This window comes from Alligator mississippiensis, chromosome 2 (genome assembly GCF_030867095.1).
Source record: "Alligator mississippiensis isolate rAllMis1 chromosome 2, rAllMis1, whole genome shotgun sequence".
Lineage (NCBI taxonomy): Eukaryota > Metazoa > Chordata > Crocodylia > Alligatoridae > Alligator > Alligator mississippiensis.
In genome coordinates this window covers 216,534,781-216,560,980 of record NC_081825.1, presented here as the reverse complement: position 1 = coordinate 216,560,980, position 26,200 = coordinate 216,534,781, and the positions used below count along the sequence as shown (strand labels likewise).

Genomic DNA, 26,200 nt, shown 5'->3' with positions numbered 1-26,200 from the left:
GACATAACAGCTGTCTTATGTATAGCCATCTTGTGGGAGTCCTCCCCTGCTTTACATTAATAATTTTTCCTCTTCCTCAAACAGTCACTGAGGGACTCAAAAGTACTTCTTTTCAGACTCTGTACCTTTTGCCTTTCAAAGACCTCTGGCAAAAACAGGAATACATATTTGCTTCAAAACACAAATGGTTATCTCCACCTGAAGGTCCACGGGTTTCTTTGACATCAGCTCAGAACCTTCTGGGAAAGTTATACTTTATTTTTTTTAGTCACCTTAGTATAGAACTATTCTTCCTCTCTTTGAGGGAAGCAGGAGGAAAGTTTTTTTTGCGAGGTTTGGATTTAAACTAAGTCTTTTTCCAGAGTTCAAGGATCTGGGGTTTTAGGGTATATAAATCTGCCTCTCATAGGAATTAACAAAAAAGATCAATTAAACACTGTCATGTCCAACAGGGAAGGCAGAGGCAGCAAAGCACTTTTGATCCCCTCAGCGGTTTGAGAGATTCTGGTGAAGAGTTTTGCTTTCTATCAGTGGCCAGTCTGAAAGTACAAAACAGCTCGTCATGAAAATCAACCCAATATGCATATAATATGAATTTGTCTCTGTGAAACTGAGTTGAGTTTGCAAGAAAAGCATTTTCTTATTTGTATTACATAAAACAAGAAATCCAAGGAGATTTACATCTGGATTATGGGATCTTGGAACAGTAAGCAACAATGTAAGCATTCCTCACTGAAGAGTGAAAGAGCAGCATGAAGCAATCCCATCTGTTACCATTTGCAGAAAGGTGTGAAGTGGTTTTGGAGAGTAAAGAAGTCATTAGCTACAACTTGGTTTCTATAAATTTCCTAGATTAGGCACATATTGAAGCATTAGTAGCCTCATTTTACACAGTGGCAGGGAGAGAAAGTAGGCCAAACTCAACTGTGGCAGGAACACTAATGTGTCATATTTGCTTCAGTGAGTTCTGCCCTCTTACATCAGGGAAGAGATGAAGTAAATCATCCAAATCATTACATAGTGAGCAAGTAGGAAACTGGGATTAGAACTCAGGAGCTCCTGCATTTTGGTTCCTTGCATATCTAGCAGGCCTGGATGAAGAGGCTAATATTCGCTTTGGATTCGGCCGTTCCAGGGGACAGTGATTCAATTTGGTGATTCGAATTGCTGTCCCGATTCGATTTGGCTGAATCTGATTTGGAGATTTGTCTGCTGGTGAATATCTGAATCAGCCAGGCCAGGTCCATCCCCCGCCCCCTCTCCCAGCCCAGCAATGGCTGCCTCGCCCACCCCAGCTCCTGGCACTTTGAAAAAAAAAGCCCTGACTCACTGGGTGCTGCCGGGAGGGGGAGAGTGGGGGAGGGCAACTGCCCCGTGCTGCTTGCAGGGCTCTGCACGAGTCTCCCGACCCCCCCACACTATCCCAGCCCCCTCATGGCTGCCCTGCCTGCTGTGGCTCTGGCTTTTTAAGAAAAACAAAAAATGAGAAAACTCATCATTCCTGCCAGCAGGACGGGGTGATCCCTGCTGCCTTCCACTGCATGGGGGGTCTTCCACAAGCCCCTGAAGTCCTGAAGCTGCTGTAGGAGTGGTGAGTCCCAGGGTTTTCTGTTTGTTTTTTTCTTAAAGGGTCAGAGCTGGGGTGGGTGGGGCAGCCATGGAGGAACTGGGGGAGTAAGGGGGGTTGGGGGGCTCATGGCAGAGTCCCCCATGCAGCGTGGGGCAGTGGGGGGGAGCGGGGATCACCTCCCCCCCGCTTGGCAGCACCCAGTGAGCCCAGGCTTTTCTTAAAGCACCAGGAGCTGGGGCGGGTGGGGAAGCTATAGTGGGGGCTGGGGGAGCGGGCGGGAAGGCTCAGAGGGGCTCAGGGGGCAGGCAAGGGATTGGGGCTGGCAGGGGTCCCCCCATGGTCCCTCCCCCTCCCCCTACTTACCAGCTTGGAGTCTGGCTGCAGCTCCCTGCTGCAGTGGGCGGGGGACTGTCCGAATCATCAATCCAATTGATTCAGACCTTTTCATTGGTCCCCTGATTTGATTCGGATTCAGAGATTCGGCCACCAAATCAGGCCGGATCTCCTCCGAATCGAATCACCACCCAGAGCTTTGTACAGCCCTAATGTCTAGGTCTCTTGCACTCACCAGTGACTCACATCTGGAACTTGAAATCTATTCCTATCCATGTGTCTGTCCTGAACTACACCATACTTGGGAAGACAAATTTGCATTATCGTTTTGTATGGGTGCATGAGGGATTTCCAAACTACTAATCAGTGTGCTTTTTTTGGGGGTAATATCTTTCCACTCCTTTTTAGATTAAATACTTCTTGTTCTATTTTCAATTCAACTTGTTTTTACTTGAACAAATAATTCAAGTGATATAAGATATGTAATGAATGACACTTTCCCCCATATCTACATCTGGACTGCACAATCAAAGAGAAGAATGATGACCCAGTGGAACTGGTTAGAGTTGGGAGTGTTGGGAATCTGGGCACATTTTCTGCACTACCACAGATTTCTGATGTGACACTGGGCAAGTCACTTAATCTCTCTTTGCTTAACTCTCTCATCTGTTAAATGGGAGATAATACTTCCCTAGTGCAACATAGGAACTGTGAGGATAAATAGACTGTGGCATGCTCAAGATAAATTACATAAATAACAGTCGTCTTCTTAGAAATATTGTGAAATATTCTGATTTTCCTCAAATGTATTTGGTTAATCAACAGATAATTTCTATGTATAATTTGTGGTCTCTGGTTTGTTCAATAAATAATTAATATCAAGTATTCATTAAGTCAGTTTGAGCCATGTGGCTGACCACTTAACTCATAGGTTTTCCCTCTTTGGATCAAATCCAGACTGTATGTATATTGTACCTCTACAGTTACTTATCCAGTTTAAATGGTTGTATACTGAGTTATATTCTGCAGCAATTCTGGTCTTGCTAAGTGTCTACCTTTTCCATATGGTACAGGCTTCTATTACTTTTCTAGTGCTCACAGGAGAGAGGATGGTCTCCAAAAGAAAATCTTGACGGAGAAGGGGTATTTTATTTAGTCTAACGCCCTAACATATTTTCACTCTTTTAAGAGCAAGGTTCAGAAATATCATCATCTTCAGTGCCATCTAGTGGTTGTGTTTCAAAACAGCATAGGATTTTTTTACCGTCATGCTCTTAAATGGTTTTCATTCAAAATATACATCATGTTAATTTACAGGGTGATAGGTTTGTTAATCCTGGCTTTTGTATGTGAATGGATATTTTGTCTTGTCATTGTGTGTTGTAGGTAGTTCCCACTTCATTAGTGAAAGTAAAACGTCCCTGTGAGTGGGTGAATATTTGGAAATCACATATTTTATTAGTATATTAGGCTGCAATCCTTCAAACATTTATACTTAGGCTTAGTTTTATGCATATGCTGACTTCAAATTTGAGAAAGAAATTGTCAGTGGGTGCATATACACATGTACTTTACTGCAGAGTTGATTAATTAGCTCTGCAGTAAAGCATCACCATCTACACATGTGCTGGAATTAGGGTGCAGTAAATTAACTAACACAGGCATAGGACTGTACAATCCAGGACAAGTTCTATCCTATGGCGGAGTATTTTATGCTGCCACAATGCACATGTGGATGGTGACTGGGGCTGGCTGGGGCACAAGGGTGTTATAGTGTGGGGGCTGCCTGCCACCTAGCTTTGCATTGTAGCACCCTCATGTCCCAGCCACCCCCTCTGCTGCCCAGTGCTGGTACCCAGAGCACAGGGCTGACTTCCAAGGCTTCCTGCCAGCCCAATTCTGCTCCACTTTGACTCAGTGTGCTGCAGGCCCGGGTGCATGTGTAAACGCTGTGCCGGAGAGAAATAAACTCTGGCATGGAGTACACTGGAGTTTATTTTTTGACCCTAACTGCACATGTAGATGCACCTGATATGTGCATAAGTAACTGCAGGAGTCAGACCCCAGCGTATCCACCAGTGAAGCCAGTGGGAGTTTTTCCATTCCCTCAGTAGGAGTCAATATGTTCAGTTTTGCATTCACTATGGTAAATATTTTCCCTTCATAACTTAGTACCATTTTAGGGTGATTTTTTTCAGGCAACCCAATCAGTACAGCATGCTTCTCAGTGTGGTCCCAAGCACCTAGTTTAATAAACTGGGGGATGCTAAAGACAGGTCTCTTGGGAGTAGAAGAGAGTGTGTCACTTGCTAGCGACTTTATCAGGTGCAGTAGAACTGTTCTTAGAGAGCCAGAACTATACTAAAGAATCCTATACTGAATGTAGAATTGTTAAATATTTGTTTATGGAAAGGAGACACAAGAAGGATGGAAAAAATAGCAGAGATGATGTCTCTTGGTGCTTCTCATGACATTCTATGAGCAGAAGAAATAACTGAAAATGAGGCCTTAAGCTTGTGGGATATTCTTTGCTGAAAGACTAATTGGAATATTGGCATGATACAGCGAGACCTACATAAATAATCAAAATGTTAATATATCTCTTTGTAGGCTTGTCGATATGGACATGTCCAGCATTTAGAACATTTACTTTTTTATGGAGCAGATATGGGAGCACAGAATGCCTCAGGAAATACAGCATTGCATATCTGTGCCCTTTATAACCAGGTCAGTTGTCATTCTTTTATATCTTTGATGTTCTGTACTTGCTTTAGGAGGATGTTTGCTTTGACCTTTCCTTGAAATGTACAAATCAGAACAAAATGCTAGAAATGTGCAATTTGGCATAAGCTGGCTGCTCAGCTAGTTTGCCTTCAGCCAGCTGACTAGGGAGTTGAGGTAGGGCACCCATTATCCTGCCAGATCAGCTGACCAGTGACCCTGGGATGATGGCTAGCCATCCAGGGCTATCCAGGGAGCCTGAGGAATGAGTTACTAGGGTGGTGGTAGGAAGCTAGAGAGCTCTGTGAGCTAGACTGCTTGGCGCTCTACCAAGTGGGAAGCCAGTTAGACCAGGCTGCCAGGCAGACTGAAGGAAGGGCATGCTATGAAATCATGAGCATTTGGCAGTCTGGAACTCACAAACAGATGTCTGAGAGTTGTGACCCAGTTGCCCTTTCCACATTATTAAATAGGGAGCAGAGATCTTGGCCAGGAGTTATGCTTTCCCACTCTGCACCTTTACCCAATTTTAATAACAAAAAAAGAAATGTACAGAGCTAACCTCCCCTTTAGTATAATATGTTGGAAGTAAAGATAGACTTAGGAAGTTTTGTCTCTTCATATTTCATTTTGTCTTAACTCCCTTTTATTTACTCATTTGATGTCCCAATATCTAGAGGTCTTACTAATTAAAAAAATGATGATACCAATAAAGTACAATTGGCAAGTTGGCAAATTACAGATAAATCTGTCCGTTATATAATATTGAGGCTGTGTTTATCTCATAAAAAGATGATAAAACAATATACAACAATTACAGGATTCTCTGCCATTTTTTCAAACCAACATCCAAGTACTGATGTTTCTTACTCAGAATTTCTCACTGTTTTCCTTGTACTTAATTTAGATCCTGTATCAACTTAATACTGATGAATATGTTTCCCTGCCTACATCCAGTTGTTTTCTTATTTGTGGGTGTCAATTGAAAATCAAACCTGCTTTGTTGCAGTCAGTGGAACTCCAGTAAAACATAAGGCAAACAGGATTTTGTGCCTTTATTTTCACAGCCACTTGCTATAATATTTCAGCTTTATAGGTATTAAAACCAGGTCAGAACACTCTCCATTTATTGTTGCACTGAATTAGAAAAACACAAGTTGTGAGGCTTGGTTGCAGCTAGTGGAACATCTGTTAAAGCATCTGTTTCTTAATTAATTTCCATTTCAATTGAAAAAGCCCTGTCAACGCAGATTTTTTCACTTTCTTTAGTGAATCTAAAATATCTTTGACTTTTGAAATAGATAATTTTGGAATAACTTAACTTTTTCAAAGGTTGTATTGGCATGAAGTATGTGTCATAATTGATACTATTTATTAAGGACCTGATCTTGTAAACTCTGCCTGTTGGTGCAGATGGTTGAAGTACAAAACATGGCAATGAGAGCAATACAAATGTCTCAACAAATATCTAAACTGCTGGATATAGACTACTGTCTTTGATAGAACTTTAGCGAGTAGTATGCACCACGTATATGTCTACAGTAGAGTCTGAAGCTTGGGTAGAGATAGCCAAAACAGCTTTAAACTTCTAGCTCAGGTGTTGCTAGCAGTGCAGTTAGAGCAGTGTGAAGCTCAGTATAGGCTTCAAAACCCACGTAAGAGGCTGGATAAATTAGCTTGTGTTGGCTCTATACTCTTATGGCGACACATCTAGCAAGTACTAGAGTTAGTTTTTTTAAAGGTTGCTTAAATATTTCCAGGCTTCATCTAAAATAATGTGTCTAGTTTTGGGCCTCTCACTTCAAGAAAGTTATGGACAAAGTAGATAGAGTCAAGTGGAGAGGAACAAAAATGATTAGGGGCCTGGGAAACATGACTTAAAATGACAGACTGAAAGAACTAGGATATTTAGTCTGGAGAAGAGAAGGCTGAGGTGAGATTTGATAACAGCCTTCATATACCTGAAGGTATACATATAAAGATAGCTTATTCTCTGTGGCTGCAGGTACAACACAAGGAACAGGTACTGCACAAATTCCCTGGATTGTAGTGGATGAAATTTAGGTTAGAAAGAACTTTCTCACCATGATGGTTGTTAGGCATTGGAACAGCCTATGAAGAGAGGATGTGAAAACTCCATCCTTAGAAGTTTTTAAGAGCAAGTTAGACAGAATGGTTTAGTTATGGACAATTCTCCCTTGAGCAGGGGGGCTGGCTAGGTTACCTCCTGAGGCCCCATTCTGTGATTCTGTGATCTCTGTGCACACTTCACTGCAGTTGCTTCTGTAATTGCAATAGAGACATACCGAGAAGTAGAACTCAGTAGGTGCAACTTTGTGGTTGTTCTCTGCAGAGGAATGAGTTCATCCTAAACTCAGTAAAAATCTTTGCACACAGACCCTTAAGCCCAGTATTGACTGTAAGTCTGTATTTAAGTCCGTTGAAGTTCATCAAACACTTGAATATTTGCTTCAATCCAGTTGACATCAATGGTCATGCTTACTTAATGGAAAGTTTGAAACCTGAACCATGAACTTCAGAGTTTGGACCAGTATTCCCTACTTCCCTTAATGCTGTTGTAGGTGTCTATCATATCGTAACTGGTGTTAAACCATGCCACTAACTAATGCGATAGTTGGCTTATGACAGTATTTTTATTACAATTTTTTATTACTATAGATGCCTGAAATATACTATTTTGTAAGGAAAGGATCTATGTAGTGCAAACACTAGGATGCTCCTTTGGGTTAAAAAACAGTCTTTCTTCCTGAGAAGTTTTGTTTTCCTAACCTTAGTGGAGAGGTCTATTGTTCTTCATTTACAGCAGCTTGCAAGTCTATATTGCATCTTAGAAATGTTGTACATAGTAGCTTTAATGCATGAATTCCTTATTCTGCTCTTTTACTGGAACTTTTACATCCAGTAGCTATATCTGTGTTTCCCAGACTCATCAGGGACATATGAAGATGAACAGTGTTTTAGTAACCTCTGCCAACCCTTTTCCTTGTTTCTTATGTTGAAGGATGTTTTTAGGTGATGGGGAAGATAGGTTGTTGACCTTTAATGAGGGGGAAGGATAGGAAAGGTTGTAGTCCCTTTTTTACCACCTAAATCCTGTAGGTGGAGTCATTATCCATTTAATTTTTTTTTTTTACTAATCCAGGTAATTGCAGTAATTGCCTTTCATGGATGTTACTTGAGTATAGATCTCAGTGGGTTTTTTTTGGTTTTTTAAAGTCTCTTCATGGTCTATAAATCCCTCAATGAAATTATAACAAGACAGAAATTCAGGAATTATTATTCTATACTTTTTAAATAATTATGCAACTTTGAACTGCACATTCCTTATAAATACGCCCTATTATAGTGTATTGTACATAACCTATTTTTCACTTATTGTTCTACTGCTAAATGAACTAATTGGGTATTTGATTGTGGGCAACAAATTGAATCTAATCTGTTGACAACCCACATATCTTTGTAAGATTCACTTAAACCCCTGAAGGCTAAGAAGCTACCACATCTTTAGTTTATGTACCATATAATGAATGAACTGTACTAAGCTCTAAATATCAGAGGTTATTAGACTGCCAATGCTGTACTTTGTCAGTGAAAGAATTCTAGCAGTGGTAGGAAGCAACTTTAAAGTGAAAGTATCTCAAAAATATATAATGTAAACTATATATAATATAAACTATTCTGAAATGAAAACTGAGCTGAAGGTTGTTTTTCATGAGAAAATATCCAACCTCCCCTCAAAGTCTTATTTTTTCCCTTTTTTCCTCTCTCCATTCTCTCCTTTTTTATTCCCCATGATAATGAAAAGGGGAAAACTGTTTTCTGTGTTAAAAATGGGGGGAAGGATACATGAAAAAAAAAACATTTCAAGCAAAAAAGTTTCTTAGAAATCTTTAATTTAGGAAAACATGCCATTTTTACCAAAGTATTTTGGTGCAATAGGAATGCAGTTTTGCTGTATTAGGTTCTGTGCGGGAAACATAATGGTCATATTCCCATTTTAAAAAAAATCATATACAAACTTTTAAAATATATGCAATAACCATTATAGCTTGCAAACTAATACTTAGTTTATCAATACAGTAAGTTTCTGAGTATCAACAATTTCATAGACAGATTCTGGACCAATACAAGCAACTTTAAATTTTAGTGCCCAAGTGTTTCTACCCCTTGTAGTCTTCGGTCAGATATACATATTCTACTTTTACTAGTATAAGTGATCAGAAACTGGTTTATACCCATAACAGAATAAAAGTTCAGCACACAAAGCCAGGTTTTACCCATAACAGAAATGTCACACATTGACTAGTTTAAAAATGGTGGAAACCAGTCTAAGATTTGCCCCCTCTGCCAAAAGGCAAAAGTGTTCAGTTCGTCACTAATCTAAACTATGCCACTAACAGAAAACTGTGTAAAGTAGACCAATTGTGCCTCTGCCTTTTTGAATGTCTGTACCTCGCCTTAATAAAGCTATAAAATACGTGGGATCATAATGATTTTTCAAAGTTTTTGTTTCCCATACTAATAATCAGCTAAGAAAAAAGTTTGCACTGTAGTCTACAGCAAGACATAAAGTTTTAAGGTTTCCTTGCTTGTTCCAGTTTAGTACTGTAAAGAGAACTCCTGAGTGGTTTGTGCAGTTTTTAGCATAGGCTGAAGAGACCGTATAAATAATTTGTAGAGTATTGTGAAAATTTAAAACATATTAAACTACTGCCTTGTGACAGTTGCTAGAATCCTGCAAGAGATGCAGAGCTATCTCGTTGATTTGCCATGTCATGCAGAACAGGGAGTAGAAGAGTAAAGGTGGCTTTATGTCATCCTCCTGGAATTTGACTTCAGGGAGGGAGTATTGTAATAGGGCCCCTTCAATCCCTAGTACAGAGAAGAAGGGACAGGCATTTTAAAGAAAACCAAACAGGCTGTAGCCCATGCCCATGACAGCAGTGCAAAAGAAGGACCACAGCAATAAGGGAGGCGCTGGGGAGAAGGTAAGAGTGCTATTTGGAGAAGAAGAAGAGAACCAGGAACTAACTGGAGCAGGCCTGGGGAGAACTGAGGGTAACCTACTAGGTTCTGGGCCTGCTCAGAAGGATTCTGAAGCTTAAAGAGGAAGGGACTGGCCTGGGGAAGAAAATACAGAGCTTATCAGATGGGAGTACAGGCAGTCCTCGGGCTTACGACACAATTGGTTCTTGAAAACTGCGTCTTAATTCGAAACGTTGTAACTTGGAACTGATTTTCCCATAGGAAGCAATGTTATAAATGGGGGATTGGTTCCTGAACCAAGGCCCGATGCCCTGTTTACACCAAAAATACCCCAGAATTTTATACCTGATGAATTATAGATGAGTAATATAGCTACGTTAATGTATTTATATCGTAAATAGCAATCATATTGATTTGGAAGGACTTCTTTGAAGTGACTTTGCTGGACTTTTTGAAGGGTTCTTGGCTGGAGTCTTCTTAGGAGTCTTGGCTGCAGGTTTTTCTGGAGTCTTGTCTGCGTTCTTAAAGAAAGTGTCCAAGGAAGTTTGGACAGATGTTTTCCAGGGAGATGAGCGATGCAGCGAACTTGTTTGCTAGCGTGCCATCACATTGGATCAAGCATTGTAAAGTTGAAACTGATGTCATAAAGTTGAAACAGGGTGTCAATTTATAAACATAAGTGTGAAATGTTGTAACTCAAAATGTAAGTCGAGGACTGCCTGTAAGGCCAAACCAAGGACATGGCAATTTCAGGACATCCAGGAGCACCACAGCAAAACCAGTTCGAATCTCTTTCTCTTCAAAGACCCACACACTGAATAAAATCAAGAGGTGGCAGGAAAATAGAGATACCAGAGGAGAGGGGCTGGCTAGAGTGGAGCAGGTACCTGCAGCAGGGAGAAGGTGCAAACTGTTACAGATACCTACAGGCCAGTTTGTGCTGAAGGGTGTGGTAAAGAAGACCTATTGGGTGTGTCTAGATGAGCGTGCATGTGCCTCTTGCCCTGTCTCAAACCCCTTTGAGACGGGGCAAGAGGCATGTGTGGGAACAAAAGAATTTTCCCCATGCTGCAAACTTGCAGTGCGAGGAGAAAATTAGACCCCTAGATATCCAGGGGTTTAAAAAAAATGAAGTTAAAAACGGGGCAGGGCACGGTCCCAGACCATGCCCTGAGGCAACCAGAGACTGGGTCCTCCACGGAGATGCTCTGGCTGCCAGAGTGTCTCTATGGTTAAGCCCTCACCCTGGTGCTGAAACATGTAGCCTGCCAGGCCACGTGTTCAGCACCAGGACTCCAGTGCTGTAAGTAAGGGGCTGGAGGGGGGGGACCATGGGGGGGTCCCCTGCCCACTCTCCCAGCCCCCCTGACCCCTGCCCTGCCTGGTCCCTCCCCCTGCCAGCCCCCCTGACGCCCCTGATCACTTTCTTGCCCAGCCCCTACCCCTGCCCTGCCTGGCCCCATCCCCCCAAGCCCCACTCCGATCCCTGCCCCCCCACCCCATAGTTTAAAAAAACCAAAAATAAAAACCCGGCACTTACCAGCAGCCTGGCTACTGTCTGGCTCACTGGGACCCTGCCCACACAGTGCGGGGCAGAAGGATAGCCCCAGCTTCTAAGGTGAGTAGAGGCTTTTTTTTCCTGTCTTTTTTTTTTTTTTTTTAAAGTGGTGGTGTGTGGGGTTGGGGGCAGCTATGATGGCCTGGGGGTGCAAATGGGGGGTGGGGTCAGTCAGGGCAGCCATTGGGGGGGCTGGGAGAGTGGGGGGGGCTGGGAGGGGCAGCCATTTTGGGGGCTACAGCAGCTGGCAGGGAATGGGGCCAGATGGGGCAGCAATTGGGGGGCTGGGGTGGGGCATGTGGACCTTGTGGGGGGAGTGGTAGCCCCTGCGGGGACCATTTGGCCCTTGTTGGGGGGCCATCATAGCCCCTGTTGGGGGGCCGTAGCCCCTGTGGCAGGACCCTGCCTGCTTAGAGCTGGCACCTTGGACCCAGCTGGCTGTGGCTGACCTCCTGGCCAAATGGGGCCAGGGGGACATGCTTTGACAGCTCAAAGCAGGCCACCACACCCGGAACATCTTCCAGGTGATAGCTACCCAGGTGGCCAGGCACGGGGCACACATGGCAGTAGTGCTGCATAGAGGCCAACCCTGCAGCCACAGCCCACTGGCAGCTAGCCCAGAGGGACAGATGCCTCCCCTCCAGTCTGGCAGGTGGCAGCAGGTCACAGCCAAGCAGCAGCCCCCACTGCCAAACTGCTGCAGTGGATAAGCGGTGCAGGGAACTCTCAGGGCTGCTTCAGCAATCCAGCTGCCACAAGCGGTAGTGTCCACAGGTACCAATTGGCCAGGCCCCAGAAGCTCCTGAGAGTGAGTAGCCCTGAGCTACTTGCCAGGGCAGCTTTTTGTAGTGCTGGGACAGGGCAGGGCAACTTTTTATACTGCTGGGGACAGCACAGGTGCTGGCCCCAGGCTCTAGCTCCCCCTGGCTGCAGATCTGGGAGGAACCAGACAGAGTTATTTTGCCCCAAGTGGCAGAATTTGCCCCACACCAAAGTGCATGTCCGAGCATGCGCGCTGAGGCAAAAAGCCCTGGCTCAACTTTGCACCACTTCTATTTGAGCTGCTGCAAGCGCACCTGCTTGCATGTGTGTACACACCCATCAAGTCTAAGGTTGTGGTCTGGTGTACTAGAAAGCACAAGAAGGAAAAATATTTTTTAATGGTAGTTTCTGTGCACATCCTCACCCAGTTAGGAATTGGATTTTCACTTAGAAGCTTAATTCTTGCCACCAAAACAGTTCAATTATATTATTTACTCTGGCTGCACAATTACTCATATATATAGAATCTCAAAATATCTTAACTGGCCAGAGCCTTATAATATAACATGACAACAAATCCAAAAGACACAGAAACATAGAAAAATATCCCTGACAAGGAACCATAAAAACATTCTCAACTGTGAGATCTACATGGAGTCCTTTGTTGAACATAGCATGAAGATAACATGTGGGAATACAGTACTATAGATATATAATGAAAAAGTCTACTGTGCAAAAAAAATGTTTTAGAACTACAGAAAAATTTCTACCAAATTATAGTCATTCATACGTTACAACAGCACAGAATAGTAACTGATAGAAATACAGTGTATTCAATCAAAAATAAAAATTTGGAGCGGTTTGCAGCTGAAGACTAAACCAGGATCTGTTCTTACACTAGTTTCTCATTATTTGAGGGAGTAGGTAGGAATATATTTGTTTTGCGTTGTGGCTATTATTATTTTTGCGGGATGGATAGCTGAGCTGGCTTTAATACATGTACAAGCAGTTCAGAAAAAAATTGATAGGTTTAAAGCAATGTACTAAACATACTATTTCATTAAAAACTATTAACTGTGTAGAGTTTCAGATAGACCCTAATCAAAGTAAATATGTATAAACTGTAAAAATTGGTGTGTTTTGTTTACTTCATGACTTTCTTACATATTAAGAGCTAAGCAATGATATAATTGATCACATTAAGTATTACCTTATTTTTTGGAAAGTCCTTTTGACTCCAACACGAACAAAGGCCATAAGTAAAGACCATGTAATGTTTTATTTGTGAACATTGTTTTTTGTGCAAATTCTGGTTGATTTTAACATACAGTTTCTATAATATATTTTCTTGAATTGTTAAAAGGTATTTACATGTCAGTAAAAATTGCATTTCTTTTAGCTGTTTTACTTAGGCTATAGATAAATGTTAAATCTGTAGCGAGAAATATGTCCTTTTAGTGCTCCTAAAAGTAAATGTATGGCCATTCAAAGAGTTTGTCATGGAAAAAACATGGTGATTCCACAGTGAAATGTTAGCTTTTCCAGCAGCAACTGCTTAGAATTGTGACAATTCCTAGCACTTTGTTTTAGGCCTGTACAGTTATATGTAACGTTGCAGGACATGCCTCTGTCTTCGAGCATCCCAGGATGCTTTACTCCTCCCTTCTTCCTTCCAACAGCTCCAGGGACTCTGTCTGTTATGCCAAACTCTACTGTCCCAGAGCATTGGAGTTCGGCTTACAGGTTCAGACATAGATTTGCTGCTCAGCCTGTTTTGCTTTGTGAACAAGATAAAATCCTTCCCACCCAAAACTATGCTAGGAATCTACCTCCATGCCAAAAATATCTGTTCTTTTCATGTCAGTATCTCTGGCACTATCTACATGCCAAGGAGGAAAACTTAGCTGGAACCTTTGAGTGGTTGAGCTCATGTTTGGGTACTTCAGAAAAAATTTCTTTTGGCTTTTAGAAGTATTAAGAGCCACGAGTTGAAGTGCAGAAGCTTCAGTGTCTCTCCTAAAGCAGAGGGAGCATCAGAGCCCTGCAGGGTGGTACCAAGCAGGAAGTTTGAATGGACTTTGTGGTAATTGGCTATAAATTGGAAAGGCCGTGGCTGGGGAGAAGGGGTGACCCACCCAGTGTCTTCTGATGAAAAGGGAAGGTGCATGTGAGCTTCACAGAATGAGTGGCTCTTCTAATCTGCAAAGGCCATAGCTGAAGTGAAGGGAAGACCCATCATCCCCACTCCTGAAGCATAAAGAATATCAGAGTCATGAAGGATGGATCGTGCATGGCACAGCGTGGTGGGGAGGTCCATGTGTGTTTAGTGTAGTGACCAGCTGCCCTAAATTACAAAGACCATGGCTGGTCCAAGAAGAAATTTTACAGAGCCCCCTTCTGAAGCCAAGCCATTCTCAGATCCCTTGCCCTGCCACTTACCTCCTGCCACGGTTGAGGTAGGTGAACAACAGTGCCAATACTCACTGGATAGCCAAGGATACCCCCTGCACTGCCTCTCCCACTGGGGACTTCCCTACCCCTAACTTGTTGGGTAACTGGAGATCACATGACCAGGAACTGGATTATATCCAAGTGGCCTCATATAACTCTGCCCAATGGAGCTGATTCAGCTCTTTGATGAAACAGTAGCAGACCTTGACTGTGCTGGAAGGAACATGGCATGCACCGGACTTACCAGCACTGCATGATTGGGAGTCTCAGGGTACTCAGGGAGCAGGGATCCATTGCAGGCTGGAAGTGAAATTGATGAGCCCTTGGCAGTGGAAACTGGATGGGTGCCCTGTGGCTCTGTACTCCCAGCACAAGGTTGAGGGGGAAGCCCTCGTAGGTGTGGTTTCCTAGGCAATTGTCACTTTCCTGTATGCTCAGCTATCTTTGGGAACCTCTGCAGATGCAAAGTGGAACACCAGCAGTATGTGCTCTCATCGTGCTGTGTAACCCACTGGATGACCAGGAACTTGAATGGCTGTGGATTTCATGCTGTTTTTCTGGTGCTGGAAATTTTATGGATATTATTAGCTTTTCAAATCAATGTTTATCCATAGCCTTATGTATTGCTTCCAGAACACTAAAGACCTGAATAGCATCCGGTATCATAGTATCTAAGAGCTTCCCAAGCCAGCTTCCAAGAGCTTCCCTCTCAAACATGAGATAAATTATTTAAATAGGAACAGACTTTCATTTCTGCTTGGAGCACTTACTGTTTCACATTTGAAAATGTATGCCAAACAATAGCCACATCTTATCCCTACACTACATCTATTAGGGATTAACACTCATAATTAACAATTTCCTCTTCTACAATTTGCAGGAAAGCTGTGCAAGAGTTTTGCTGTTCCGAGGAGCCAACAAGGAGATAAAGAATTACAACAGCCAGTCTGCATTTCAGGTAAAAGAAAAAAAACAAGTAACAACAGAACTCTCTCTTAAAGTTGAACTTTCCCTTGTATGCCTGACCAGCAGAAGGCTTAGGCGATCATAACCTCAGTTTAACTTAAATGGTGTGTTGGTTTTATGCCAAAGTTCTGCTTAAGGGTGAATTTCATTCTAAGGTGAAAATAGCTGTAGAGTAACCTGATTAGTGCTGCCAAAATACTTGAGCCCATGTAATACTTCAAGTGGAGATGGCTTAAAAAAGAATTCTGATCCAAAGTGTCTCAATATACAAGTCATTTGGATTCAGAAGCATATTTTATAGCTTGGGTTCATCTCTTTACAATGTAGCTTGCACTTTAAAGACATTTCAGCCATCATTTTCCAAGGTGGAACACATCAACCTACCAAGGAACCTCAACCCAGCTCTGGAGAGAACCAACTCAAGAGCTAGAGACAAAAAGTAATTATCCCTAATTAATCTAATGAGATTGCCAAAAAAGGAATAGTTTAGCAAATTGCCTATGAGTGGTGCTTTGATAACAGCACAGAAAACTATTGATGAACCAAAGCTGTTAATGCTTTGTTTAGTGATAAACTCAGGCGTGGTGTACGAGACATGCAAAGATCCATTTCCTACTGGGATAAGCAATGCTTGATTTTTAGACAGAAAAAAGGTCTTTATTGGCTCATCTGATACAGTTGCTGCTCGGGGTCTTGATTTGATCCCTGGAAACTGAAACATGGAAGATGCACACAAACAGCAAGTATGGTCATTGCCAGAGCTTTGTGCTGCTAACTTGCTATATCTTATTTATCTCATTACCCCCTCTCCTTGACTCCTGAAATCTGTGCTGTAGCTCCAAGGCACCTGAAACTCTTGTATTAGCAACATACAGGGTCTATAACTTATCAGTTATCAAAGCAGTAGTTCAGAGGTTTTGCTTTTGTTTTCTCCTTAGAGATTCAGTTCAGCGTGTGATGTAGCTAAAGTAAAGATTCACTTGGATCACTAGAAATGTACTGACTAGACATAAGGGCAAAAATCCAGGCTATGTTGTAGGTAAATTGCAAAACTTAGTGGTAGTAGTAACAGCAGAGACTGCCATCATACCACCAAGTAGACAGAAACATCTTTCTTGGTACTGGATTTTCTTAAGGCTTGTTTCACTATTTTCTCATATTACAGTTCCTCTGAGAGGCTTAATTAAAAATCCAAAGGAAAAAGCCTGGTCAGGCAATTCCAGGTAGCTTCTGATACCCTGAAGAAAGCACTTATTTCTAAAGCATGTTAATTAGTCTGGACTTTAATTAAAGTTTCAGAATTTAAACTGACATGTCAGAGATAGGATTGGATGCTGTTTTTGTTTAACAAAAAGGAAATAAAAGAACATTCTATTCTATTCTATTCTGGCACATTTATATATTCATTAATGTGCCTGTTGTACATTAAATTTAGTGCTTGCAAAAGGAAGCACAAATAAATGTGCAGTAGGCTGCCATACTGCACATTAGTGCAATCGCACACTTTTTTGTGACGTATAATGTGCAGTAGCATGTTTTTGCCATGATGCTGTAATGCACAGTCAATCAGTCTACTGCGCCTTAAGTGTCTCATATAGATGAAAGTAGAAAACTGTATCTCAGAAAAAGCAATTGTGCATTACAACTCTGAAGTGTTATATCAGTGTTACCCAGAGTCCCCTTTCAGGAAAGAGAAAGGAATTGTATTTTCCTTTCACCTCTGCCATTTGGTGGCAACATTAATTTGTATACAGCTGTCATAATGAATCCTTAGTCTACTTTGGATAATGGCAGTATGAATTCACAGTACTTTCTGTGCTTTCTTATATTGTCTGAGTAGTGATGTGTAATGCATCATGCTTGACATCTGAGGGGATGATCCTTAGCTCACATTGTAATTAATGGGAGAGAAAACATATCAGAGCTAGTGTTTCAGGCTCTTTGAAAACTCAGGCAGATGCCTGATTACATTTGACTGCACATTTTAAAGTTTTTTTGAAGTAACCATAACATCTTGAGCATAACTGTTTTTTAATATGAAAGCTGAGATGTTGGAGAATGTAAAAGTTTTGTCTGCAAAGCCTGCCCATTTTCTTATTTATTTTCAGCAAAATACACCATACTTTGGGAAAGAATGCTGTAAAGTAGTTAATCTTAGATACCATTTTAAGATTGGCAGTACATCACTACCAAATATAATCCGTTATAATAAAACAGATACACTGTTTATTGGATCATATTATCACGTCATCCTTAATGGTTTCAGAGGACAAGCCCAGGGAGATCAACATTATGATTCAGGCCACCTATCAAGAGAAGGATTTGGAAAATTGATACAAGTGATAAAACTGAAAATATAATTTTCCAGTTAAGAAAAGGGGTATGTGCTAGGGTAGTCTGTCTCTTTAAGAGACTGGATTTTCATCACTGCTTGATTTCTTTCAAAATTATTTTTGTATGGGATTTTCTTGGAATGTGAGTAAACACGATGTGAATGAAAGATGGAACATCTTTTTTGTTTTGTTTTTTTTATTAATTGCGGCACCATTTTGTTACCCTGTCCTTCTTGGAAAGCTAAGGAAAGGACTAACAAGCAAATATATACTTTGTAAAACCTATTGTTGATAAATCCTAATGACTGGAAGGACCAGAGCAGATCATCCAAACCTTTTTGAAAGAAAGTTAGCAAGTGGGAATGGGAAGCAGAGAAAACAGGATAAACCCTCTTGAAACTTCAGGAGTAGGAACTGATTTGGCTAGTGGTGATCAATGACTAGCTATTGAACCACCCCATCAGTGGTGGATCCTTTTCTTTGTTATGGGCTAATGTATAGCAGTTTATAGTAATATTTGTCTAGGTCTCTATATTAAGTGTCATAGGAGTGTGTCCATCATAGGTATATGTACTTGTGCTATTTCCTATTACTCCGGTAGGTGGTATTTTATTGGTAATTGAAGACACTATTAAAACAAGGGAAGCTGCAGTAGCTATGAATGCAGTAGAAGAAACTGTAATGGCAACACTGCAACAAAGTAGTATTAGAATTAATTCACTGCCATCTGCCTTTATTTTACTGACCCAGTCTATCAAACACCATATATGGAACTGTTATAAACTTATGCAAAATCCCTTTGAGTTAATAGGTTTTTGCATTCTAAAAATGTTTGTGTAGTCAGCAAAACGGAACATTGAAGCCCTTTGTACATACACAATGATGTTGCAGCTCATTAGCTATTTCCTAACATAACCTCAGTTGTATCTTATTTCTAATTTCAAAATGCCAAAAGGATTAGTTTTTCTTGTGAAATAACTACTTTCAAATACCTTATGTGAAAACTGAGTTTTTCTTTGGTGTCCAGAGGTATCCAAACATAGAAATATTTGTGTATATGTTTTAAGTATTTCTAACCTTAATCATTTTTAATAAAAATTGGGAACCAAAGTTGTGTTCTGGATATCAGTTTGTTTCAGATGTAGAGGGCTGTACCATTTCACTGCTGTCAAGGCTTAGTCTTTACCTTCATGTTCAAATTTAAACTAAGAAATAAAAGAAATATGCTTAATTTGCTGCTACCCTAATTCTGCAGATCCTTACTCTTAGGGCTAATCTTTTCTCCTAGAAGTTCTCATTAAAGCGAGTAAAGATTTACAGTTACCTTTCTATTGTTTAGAAGAATTGTTAGCTTAGGATTTCATTCTCAACAGCACAAAGCCTGTACTTCACTTGCATATTCCAAATAGGGCCTCAGTGATGCATTGACTTTAAGTTGGATCTTTTCATAGAAATGTATTCCAACTTGGCCAGGTACTAGACATCACTAAGTTATAGGTGAATGATTAACATAAGGTAAGTCCATATGTCTGTGGGCAGTGTTGGGAGTCTTCAGAGAATTCTATTGCTAACCTTCCCTTGAAGGTCTGTAGATCTGTGAAGTAGGGGTGTGCAAAATGGGCCTTATTCGATTTGGATTTGGCCTGAAATCGGGGACAGTGATTCGCTTAATTGATGTGGATCATTGTCCCCGATTCGATTCGGCCAAGTACAAATCTGAGGATTCGATTCTGATTCAGAGAACCAGTGATTTGGCCATAGACACAGCTTTAAATGCTTTTTCTATATACCTTAAGATAGCAGGCACAGTTTGTGAACTCTGTGATGCTGCGGCAGATGGAACCATCCCACAGGAATGTGGTGCGGGGGGGGGGGGGGCATCTGCTCGGCAGCAAACCCAGAAGTGGACCTGAAATACTTCTGGGTCTGCGGGGAGCATGCTAGGGGTCCCACCCTGTCCTGCTTCAGCTTGGTGATCAGCCATGGGGGGGACCCCGGGTACCCCCCAATGGAGGAGGCACCAGGTGCCGAGCCAGGGGAGGCACAGGGGGGCCCAGCAGCATGTCCCCTGGCAGACCCAGAAGTGGACTGGAAGTGGCTCTGGTCCACTTCTGGGTCTGCTGCTGAGTACCCTGGGACCCCCCCCCCGCACTCCTGTGGGGTGCTCCATCCGCCCCTGCATCTCAGCATTCAAAAGCTGCCTTGTATGTTGAGGTATGTAGAAAGAACATTTAAAGCTGTGTCTATGGCCGAATCATCGAATCTTTCCAAATCTCTCCAAATTGATTCAGAGGGTTCCGATTCAATTTGGAGAGATTAAAGGGTCTCCTGATTAGATTTGGATTTGGATACTCGGCCACTGAATCGGGCTGAATCTCTGCCGAATCGAATCAGCAAGCGAAGCATCGCACAGCCCTACTGTGAAGTTCTAATAAATTGGTTCTAGTATAATTGAAAGGAGTTGAAGATACCAGTGAAAAGAAAGAAACACAATTCTAGATAGAAGGAATACAAGGAATACAATCTAGCCAGTTGTTTCTAATTTGTATTTGTGCATGCAATTGCTTCATCCCAAGTGCAGTACTTACCACGTTTCTTTGCTGAATTTTATCCTATTTATTTCAGACAATTTCTCCAATTTATCAAAATAATTTTGAATCCCAGTCTTATCCTTAAATCATGGAATAAACATAGTCATTGGATTTATGACACATTATAACCTGCCTGACATCTGACCCCCCAGGTATCTCTCCACTCTCATCCCCCTTCTCTCTCTCCCCCCTCCCCCCCCGCCTGTCTCTCACCCATTGACTCTTCAATCTACATTTTCACTGACGACCTGTCTTTTATGCATACCTGCCCAGCCTCTGGCTTCTTTACTTTTCATTCCATCCAGGAAGAGAACACACCAACTGCTGAAACTTCCTTAGCCTGATGAAGGGTTTTTGAACCTGAAAGCTTGCTTAATAATTGTTTTCCAACTATTTAAGTTGATCTAATAAAAGATATGAGATTCACCCAAAGAACCTTGTCTGCCTATGTCCTTAGACCAACACAGCTACAACCTATACCCCCAGCCCTCCTGGACACTTCTGTCCTTCAATTTATACTCCTATGATATCATCATTCCTATTAGCTCCTTGCGTCAGATGAAATCTGCATTTTTTGAAATCTAGCATCACAATTTTGCTGACCTCCTGCTTTCCCTGTCTCAGGATCTGAAATTCTGTCATACCATGATTACTTCCTGCCAAGTTACCCGGCATTTCACATCCTCCAGCAGTTCTTATCTGTTGGTCAGAACAAGATCCAAGATAGATGATCCCCGAGTTGTATCCTCCACTTTTTACGAGGGAAAGTTGTCCTCTACACAAGTTAGGAACCAACTTGATAGTTTTTATGTTTGGTTTCATTTTTCTTCCAGAAGATATCCAGAAAATTGAAGTCTCCCATTGCTTTTGGATAGATATGTCACCTGCTTGAAGAGTACCTTCAGTTGGTTCCTCCAGTTTCCAACTGTAGCCAGGTACTGAGTAAAGAATGATACTGTACAGGGCCAGGGCTGGATGAATAATCCAGGTGTTATTCAGATCTCTACATGAACTTACTGTGCATCTTGGAGGTAATCAATCCAGAACGGAGCACTGGTCTTTGAACAGCAATGCATGACAGAAGCAATGAAGAAACGCATGGCCAGGAAAATGAAAACCTCTTGCACCCAGTCCTCATCACTTTTCTGCCCCTGCTTCAGCAGATCGTTCAAGGCAAAGATCGGATTTATAAGTCACCTACGTACCCACATGACCTCTACCCCACTCCTTTCTCTTTCCTCTCCCTTTTCTCCTTTTTCCTTTTCCCCCTGTCTGTTTCCCATTTATTTTTTTTCTCTCTTCTACCCCCTTCTCCTCCCCCCCCCTCACTGGATGAGGTTGTCTTTGCTCATGAAGGACAAACAACACATGAACTCACCCAGTAGCCTCAGATACACATGGAACAGCAGAGTTGACAAGATGGAATACTGGGGGAGCTTGCAGGAAAGGTGGTGAGAGAATAACCAACATTTACCCATCACCAGTCTTGCAGACCTCACTGCTAGGAAACTGTGGGACCAAAAAAGGACAGTCTTGCAAATGTCATCCACATTTCATGGTTGCTAACCTAGTGAGGAGGGCTTTAAACTAGTTTTGCCAGGGGATTGAGACCAAAGCCTTGAGGTAAGTGGGGAAGCAGGAGACCTGGAGGAAGAGCAAGCAGGAGGGGAAGACAGGGCAGGTTCTCTCATACTTCCTGAGAAATCAAGGCAATCGGCTAGTTACCTCAGGTGGTACAGAAATGCATGGGGCCCAGGAAAAAGCAGGAAGGAAGTCCTCACACAGACACAGAACTATGACATGATTGGAATAACAGAGATTTGGTGGGATAACTCGCATGACTGGAGCGCAGTCATGGATGGGTACAACAAGCTGTTCAGGAAGGACAGTCAGGGAAGAAGAGGAGGAGGAGTTGCACTTTATGTAAAAGAGCCATATGATTGCTCGGGTATCCAGGTTCTATCCATATTGGTCTAGAGGCAAAAGAAATCAGAACTTGTGGTACAGGTGATATCTTTTATTAGATCAACTAGATTTTTGCAAAAAAAATTCTTTAATTGCAAGCTTTTGGGCACAAGCACCCTTCTTCAGGCATAAGTGAAAAGATTGTAAAAGTTCTCCTGGGTAGAAATGAAAGTTCATATTTCATAGGAGAGTTGAAGGTGTGGTAAAATCTCCTGTTTGCATTTTCTATGCAGGTTAGGCTCAGAGAGAAGTTGGAATAGTCTGTTTACCTCCAAGTTGTTTGGTGGTAAGCAGGATGTAGTCATTTCCTTCTGGTTATGGTTTTTCATATTTCACAGAGGAGTAAAAAGATGGAAAACTCTTTTGGGCAGACATTTCTTATGTGGTAAGGTGTCTCTGAGCTCAGTGGTGAAACTCTGTGATGATGCAAATTACTTCTGACAAAGGTAGGAGCAGTGTCTCAGGTTTCAGGTGGCCAAACTTGCTTCCTTCTTGTAAAATTATGAAGATTTCATTTTAAAAAATCTGCTAAAATGCAATATCTTCCATTTGTCAGGTATCCAGGTTATCGCCGTATTGATATGAAAGGATTGTAAAAGTTCTCCTGGGTAGAGCTCAGAGACACCTGAGCTGACCTGACAATCCTCATCAAATGGGCCTGATCTCCCCTGGCTAGCTTTTAAAAGCCAGCATGGGCATGGGTATAATTCACAACTTGTCACCTACATTCCTCCAAGCACATTCTCTGATAGACAACAATAATTGAAACTGACCCATATAGGCCAGTCAAGACGAGGCTTCCCCAACCCTGAACTCAGACCATAGTGGATTTGAGCTATTTTGTCTGTATATTTGTAAACCTGATATTTGTTTTCCTGTTATGTGTTCGGACAGTGTCCTCAGCTGCTTGATTCTGGGTCTAGACCCTAGAAATAATGATGAGAACCTTTTAGGGACAATAAATATCCACAACTTCTTGTCTGAATATTGTAAATATCTTGCCTCTACCAGATGGAAGAAGTCATCAGTGTTATACAGCTGATGGTGCTGTGGGGTAATGCACTATTTGCTAAATGGTGCTAGATCATTTTTCTTGTAAGATAACTGTAATTGAAGCAAGTCTGTACTGTCTTGTTTTTAGCTCTTAAAACCAAACTTCCCACACATGCCCTAAGTCATGAGTGCTGTAAGTCACTCATGAAAGCATCATACATCTGCTAGCAAGACCAACCTGGTATTTACCTCCCCAGTATCTTGCAATCACAGGAGTCCTCACTAAGTTAGGAGAAACAAAAGGTCACACCATTGACAAGCTGGTCTGTAAAGTGCTAAACTGTAGATTCACTTTTTTTTTTTAAAAGGTAGCATTTTTATACTACTACTACGCCTACTACTTTTTACAATCATGTTTGTCTCTCCACAATGAAACATCTCATCCTTTCATCTCTGAAAAGAAGTAGAGAGGGAACAGGAAGTGGCTGAGTGTCCATGATTGCCTCTCCCTCAGCTGTAGATAAATAGGGCACAGACACACATACTTCATAGTCAATTAATTTCACTACATAGTAAAAGTGGAGCAGACACATGAAGCACAGTTCTACTATGTAGTAAATAACTTGAATCCAGGCTAAAGTTGGAAAATATCAAAAAGTATTTAGTAAGTTTGGTATGTGGAAAAACTATTGCATAGAATATTTTGTGTATCCATTCCCCTAGTCCAGTGGTTCTCAACCAGGGGAATGCAAGATCCTTTTAAGAGTGTTCCTCAGTATTAGCAGTGGTAGGTGTATGAACATCTACATAGGATTCGCAAGAAAAAAACCCAGAGATTTTGAATAGAAATCCATAGTATCAAAAACATTCTGACATGCCGTGGTTTTTCTGAGTTCTTTGCAGTAGCAGTATTGTGCTATTATTTTTTTATAGTTAAAAAATGAGTGAAAACTAAAAGCTAGAGTTTTCCAAGGTATGCCTTCAGTTTAATAAGGTGAAAACTATTGGCCTAATTTGTTCCATCTTGGAGTAGCTCTTTCATAGTTTCATAGCTGGTAGGGTTGGAAGGGACCTAAGCAGGCAATCAAGTCCGACCCCATGGGCAGGAAAGAATGCTGGGGTCAAATGACCCCAACTAGGTGATTATCTAGCCTCCTTTTGAAGATCCACAGGGTAGGGGTGAGCACCACTTCCCTAAGAAGTTGGTTCTAGCTCCTAGCCACCCTGACTGTGAAGTAGTGCCTCCTGATGTCTAGCCTGAACCTACTCTCAGTCAGCTTATGGCCATTATTTGTTGCAACTCCCGGTAGTGCTTGGGGGAACAGGGACTCTCCCATTGCCTGCTGGTCCCCCTTGGCAAGTTTGTAGGTGGCCACCAGATCCCCCCTCAGCCTTCTTTTGTGTAGGCTGAACAGGTTCAGGTCCTGTAGTCTCTCCTCATAGGGCCTACCCTGCTGCCCCCTGATCATGTGAGTGGCCCTCCTCTGGACCCTCTCAACGCTATCCACATCCCTCCTGAAGTGTGGTGCCCAGAACTGGACACAGTATTCCAACTGCAGCCTGACCAATGTCACATAGAGGGGGAGGATCACCTCCTTGGACCTGCTCGTGATGCATCTATGGATGCATGACAAGGTGTGGTTGGCCTTCCTGACTGCATCCCCACATTGGCGGCCCATGTTCATCTTGGAATCAATAGTGACTCCAAGATCTTTTTCTGCCTCTGTGCTGATGAGAAGGGAGTTCCCCAGCCTGTAGGTATGCTGCTGGTTTTTCCTCCCCAGGTGCAATACCTTGCACTTGTCCATACTGAAACCCATCCTATTCTCATTTGCCCACCTCTGTAACCTGTCGAGATCTAGTTGTAGCCTGTCCCTCTCTTCTAGAGTGCTCACTTCTCCCCACATCTTAGTGTCATTTGCAAACTTGAACAAAGTGCTTTTCACCCCCTCATCCAAGTAACCGATGAAGATATTGAACAGTGGAGGCCTGAGGACTGACCCCTGGGGAACCCCACTGCCCATGTCCCTCCAGGTCGAAAATGACCTGTCCACCACTGCTCTCTGGGTGCGGCCCTCCAGCCAATTTGTGACCCATCTGACTGTGTAGGCATTGACACCACAGTCACCTAGTTTTTAATGAGGATGGAGTGAGAGACAGTGTCAAAGGCTTTCCTAAAGTCCAGAAAGACTACATCCACCGCGACACCTGCATCCAGGGCTTTTGTGACCTGGTTGTAGAAGGCAACCAGGTTGGTCTGACAGGACCTGCCTTTAATGAACCCATGTTGATTGCCTCTAAGCATAATCTCCCCTGCTTGTCCCTTGCAGATGTGCTCCTGGATACCTTTTTCCAAGAGCTTCCCCAGGACTGAGGTAAGACTAACGGGCCTATAGTTTCCTGGGTTCTCTTTCCTCCCTTTTTTGAAAATGGGGACCACATTGGCCCTTTTCCAGTCCTCTGACACCTTGCCAGAGCACCACGAGTGCTTGTAAAGCTGTGGCAATTGTCCTGCAATGACCTCTGCCCATTCCCTTAGCACTCTGGGGTGGAGATTGTTGGGACCTGCTGATTTGAACTTGTCTAGTCCCTCCAGAAGTTCCCTGACTAGGTCCTCACTGACCCTGGGCTTGGCTGCGCCTCCCCTGGGTACGTCTGGATTCCCAGTGGGGGAGGGGGAGAGGATGTCCCTGTCCCTGCTCAGAAAAATGGAAGAAAAGAAATGGTTAAAGAGATTCACTTTGTCACCTGGTGCTACCACCAGATTTCCAAGCATGTCCTGCAGAGGCCCCACGTTACTTGGTACCTTCTTTTTACCCCCTATGTATTTATAAAAGGACTTCTTGCTATCCTTGATCTGGGTTGCTAGTCCCAGTTCCATCTCTGCCTTAGCCTTCCTAACAACCCCGCTACAATCTTGAGTAATGGAGGTATAATCCTCCTTGGTGAG

At 42.4% G+C, this 26,200-nt stretch overlaps 1 protein-coding gene across 6 annotated transcripts in view; it reads left to right on the top strand.

The window, feature by feature from the left end:
• The window catches only part of SHANK2 (SH3 and multiple ankyrin repeat domains 2), a 703,363-nt gene that overhangs the window by 139,284 nt on the left and 537,879 nt on the right, over window positions 1-26,200 (top strand). For 5 of the 6 annotated variants that reach the window (XM_059722745.1, XM_059722744.1, XM_019476964.2 and 2 more), the window contains 2 exons: window positions 4,514-4,630; window positions 15,283-15,360. In XM_059722745.1, the coding sequence (XP_059578728.1) occupies window positions 4,514-4,630; window positions 15,283-15,360 (195 nt within the window). The remainder of the gene's footprint in view (window positions 1-4,513; window positions 4,631-15,282; window positions 15,361-26,200) is intronic. The other variant, XM_059722747.1, reaches the window with a different exon arrangement.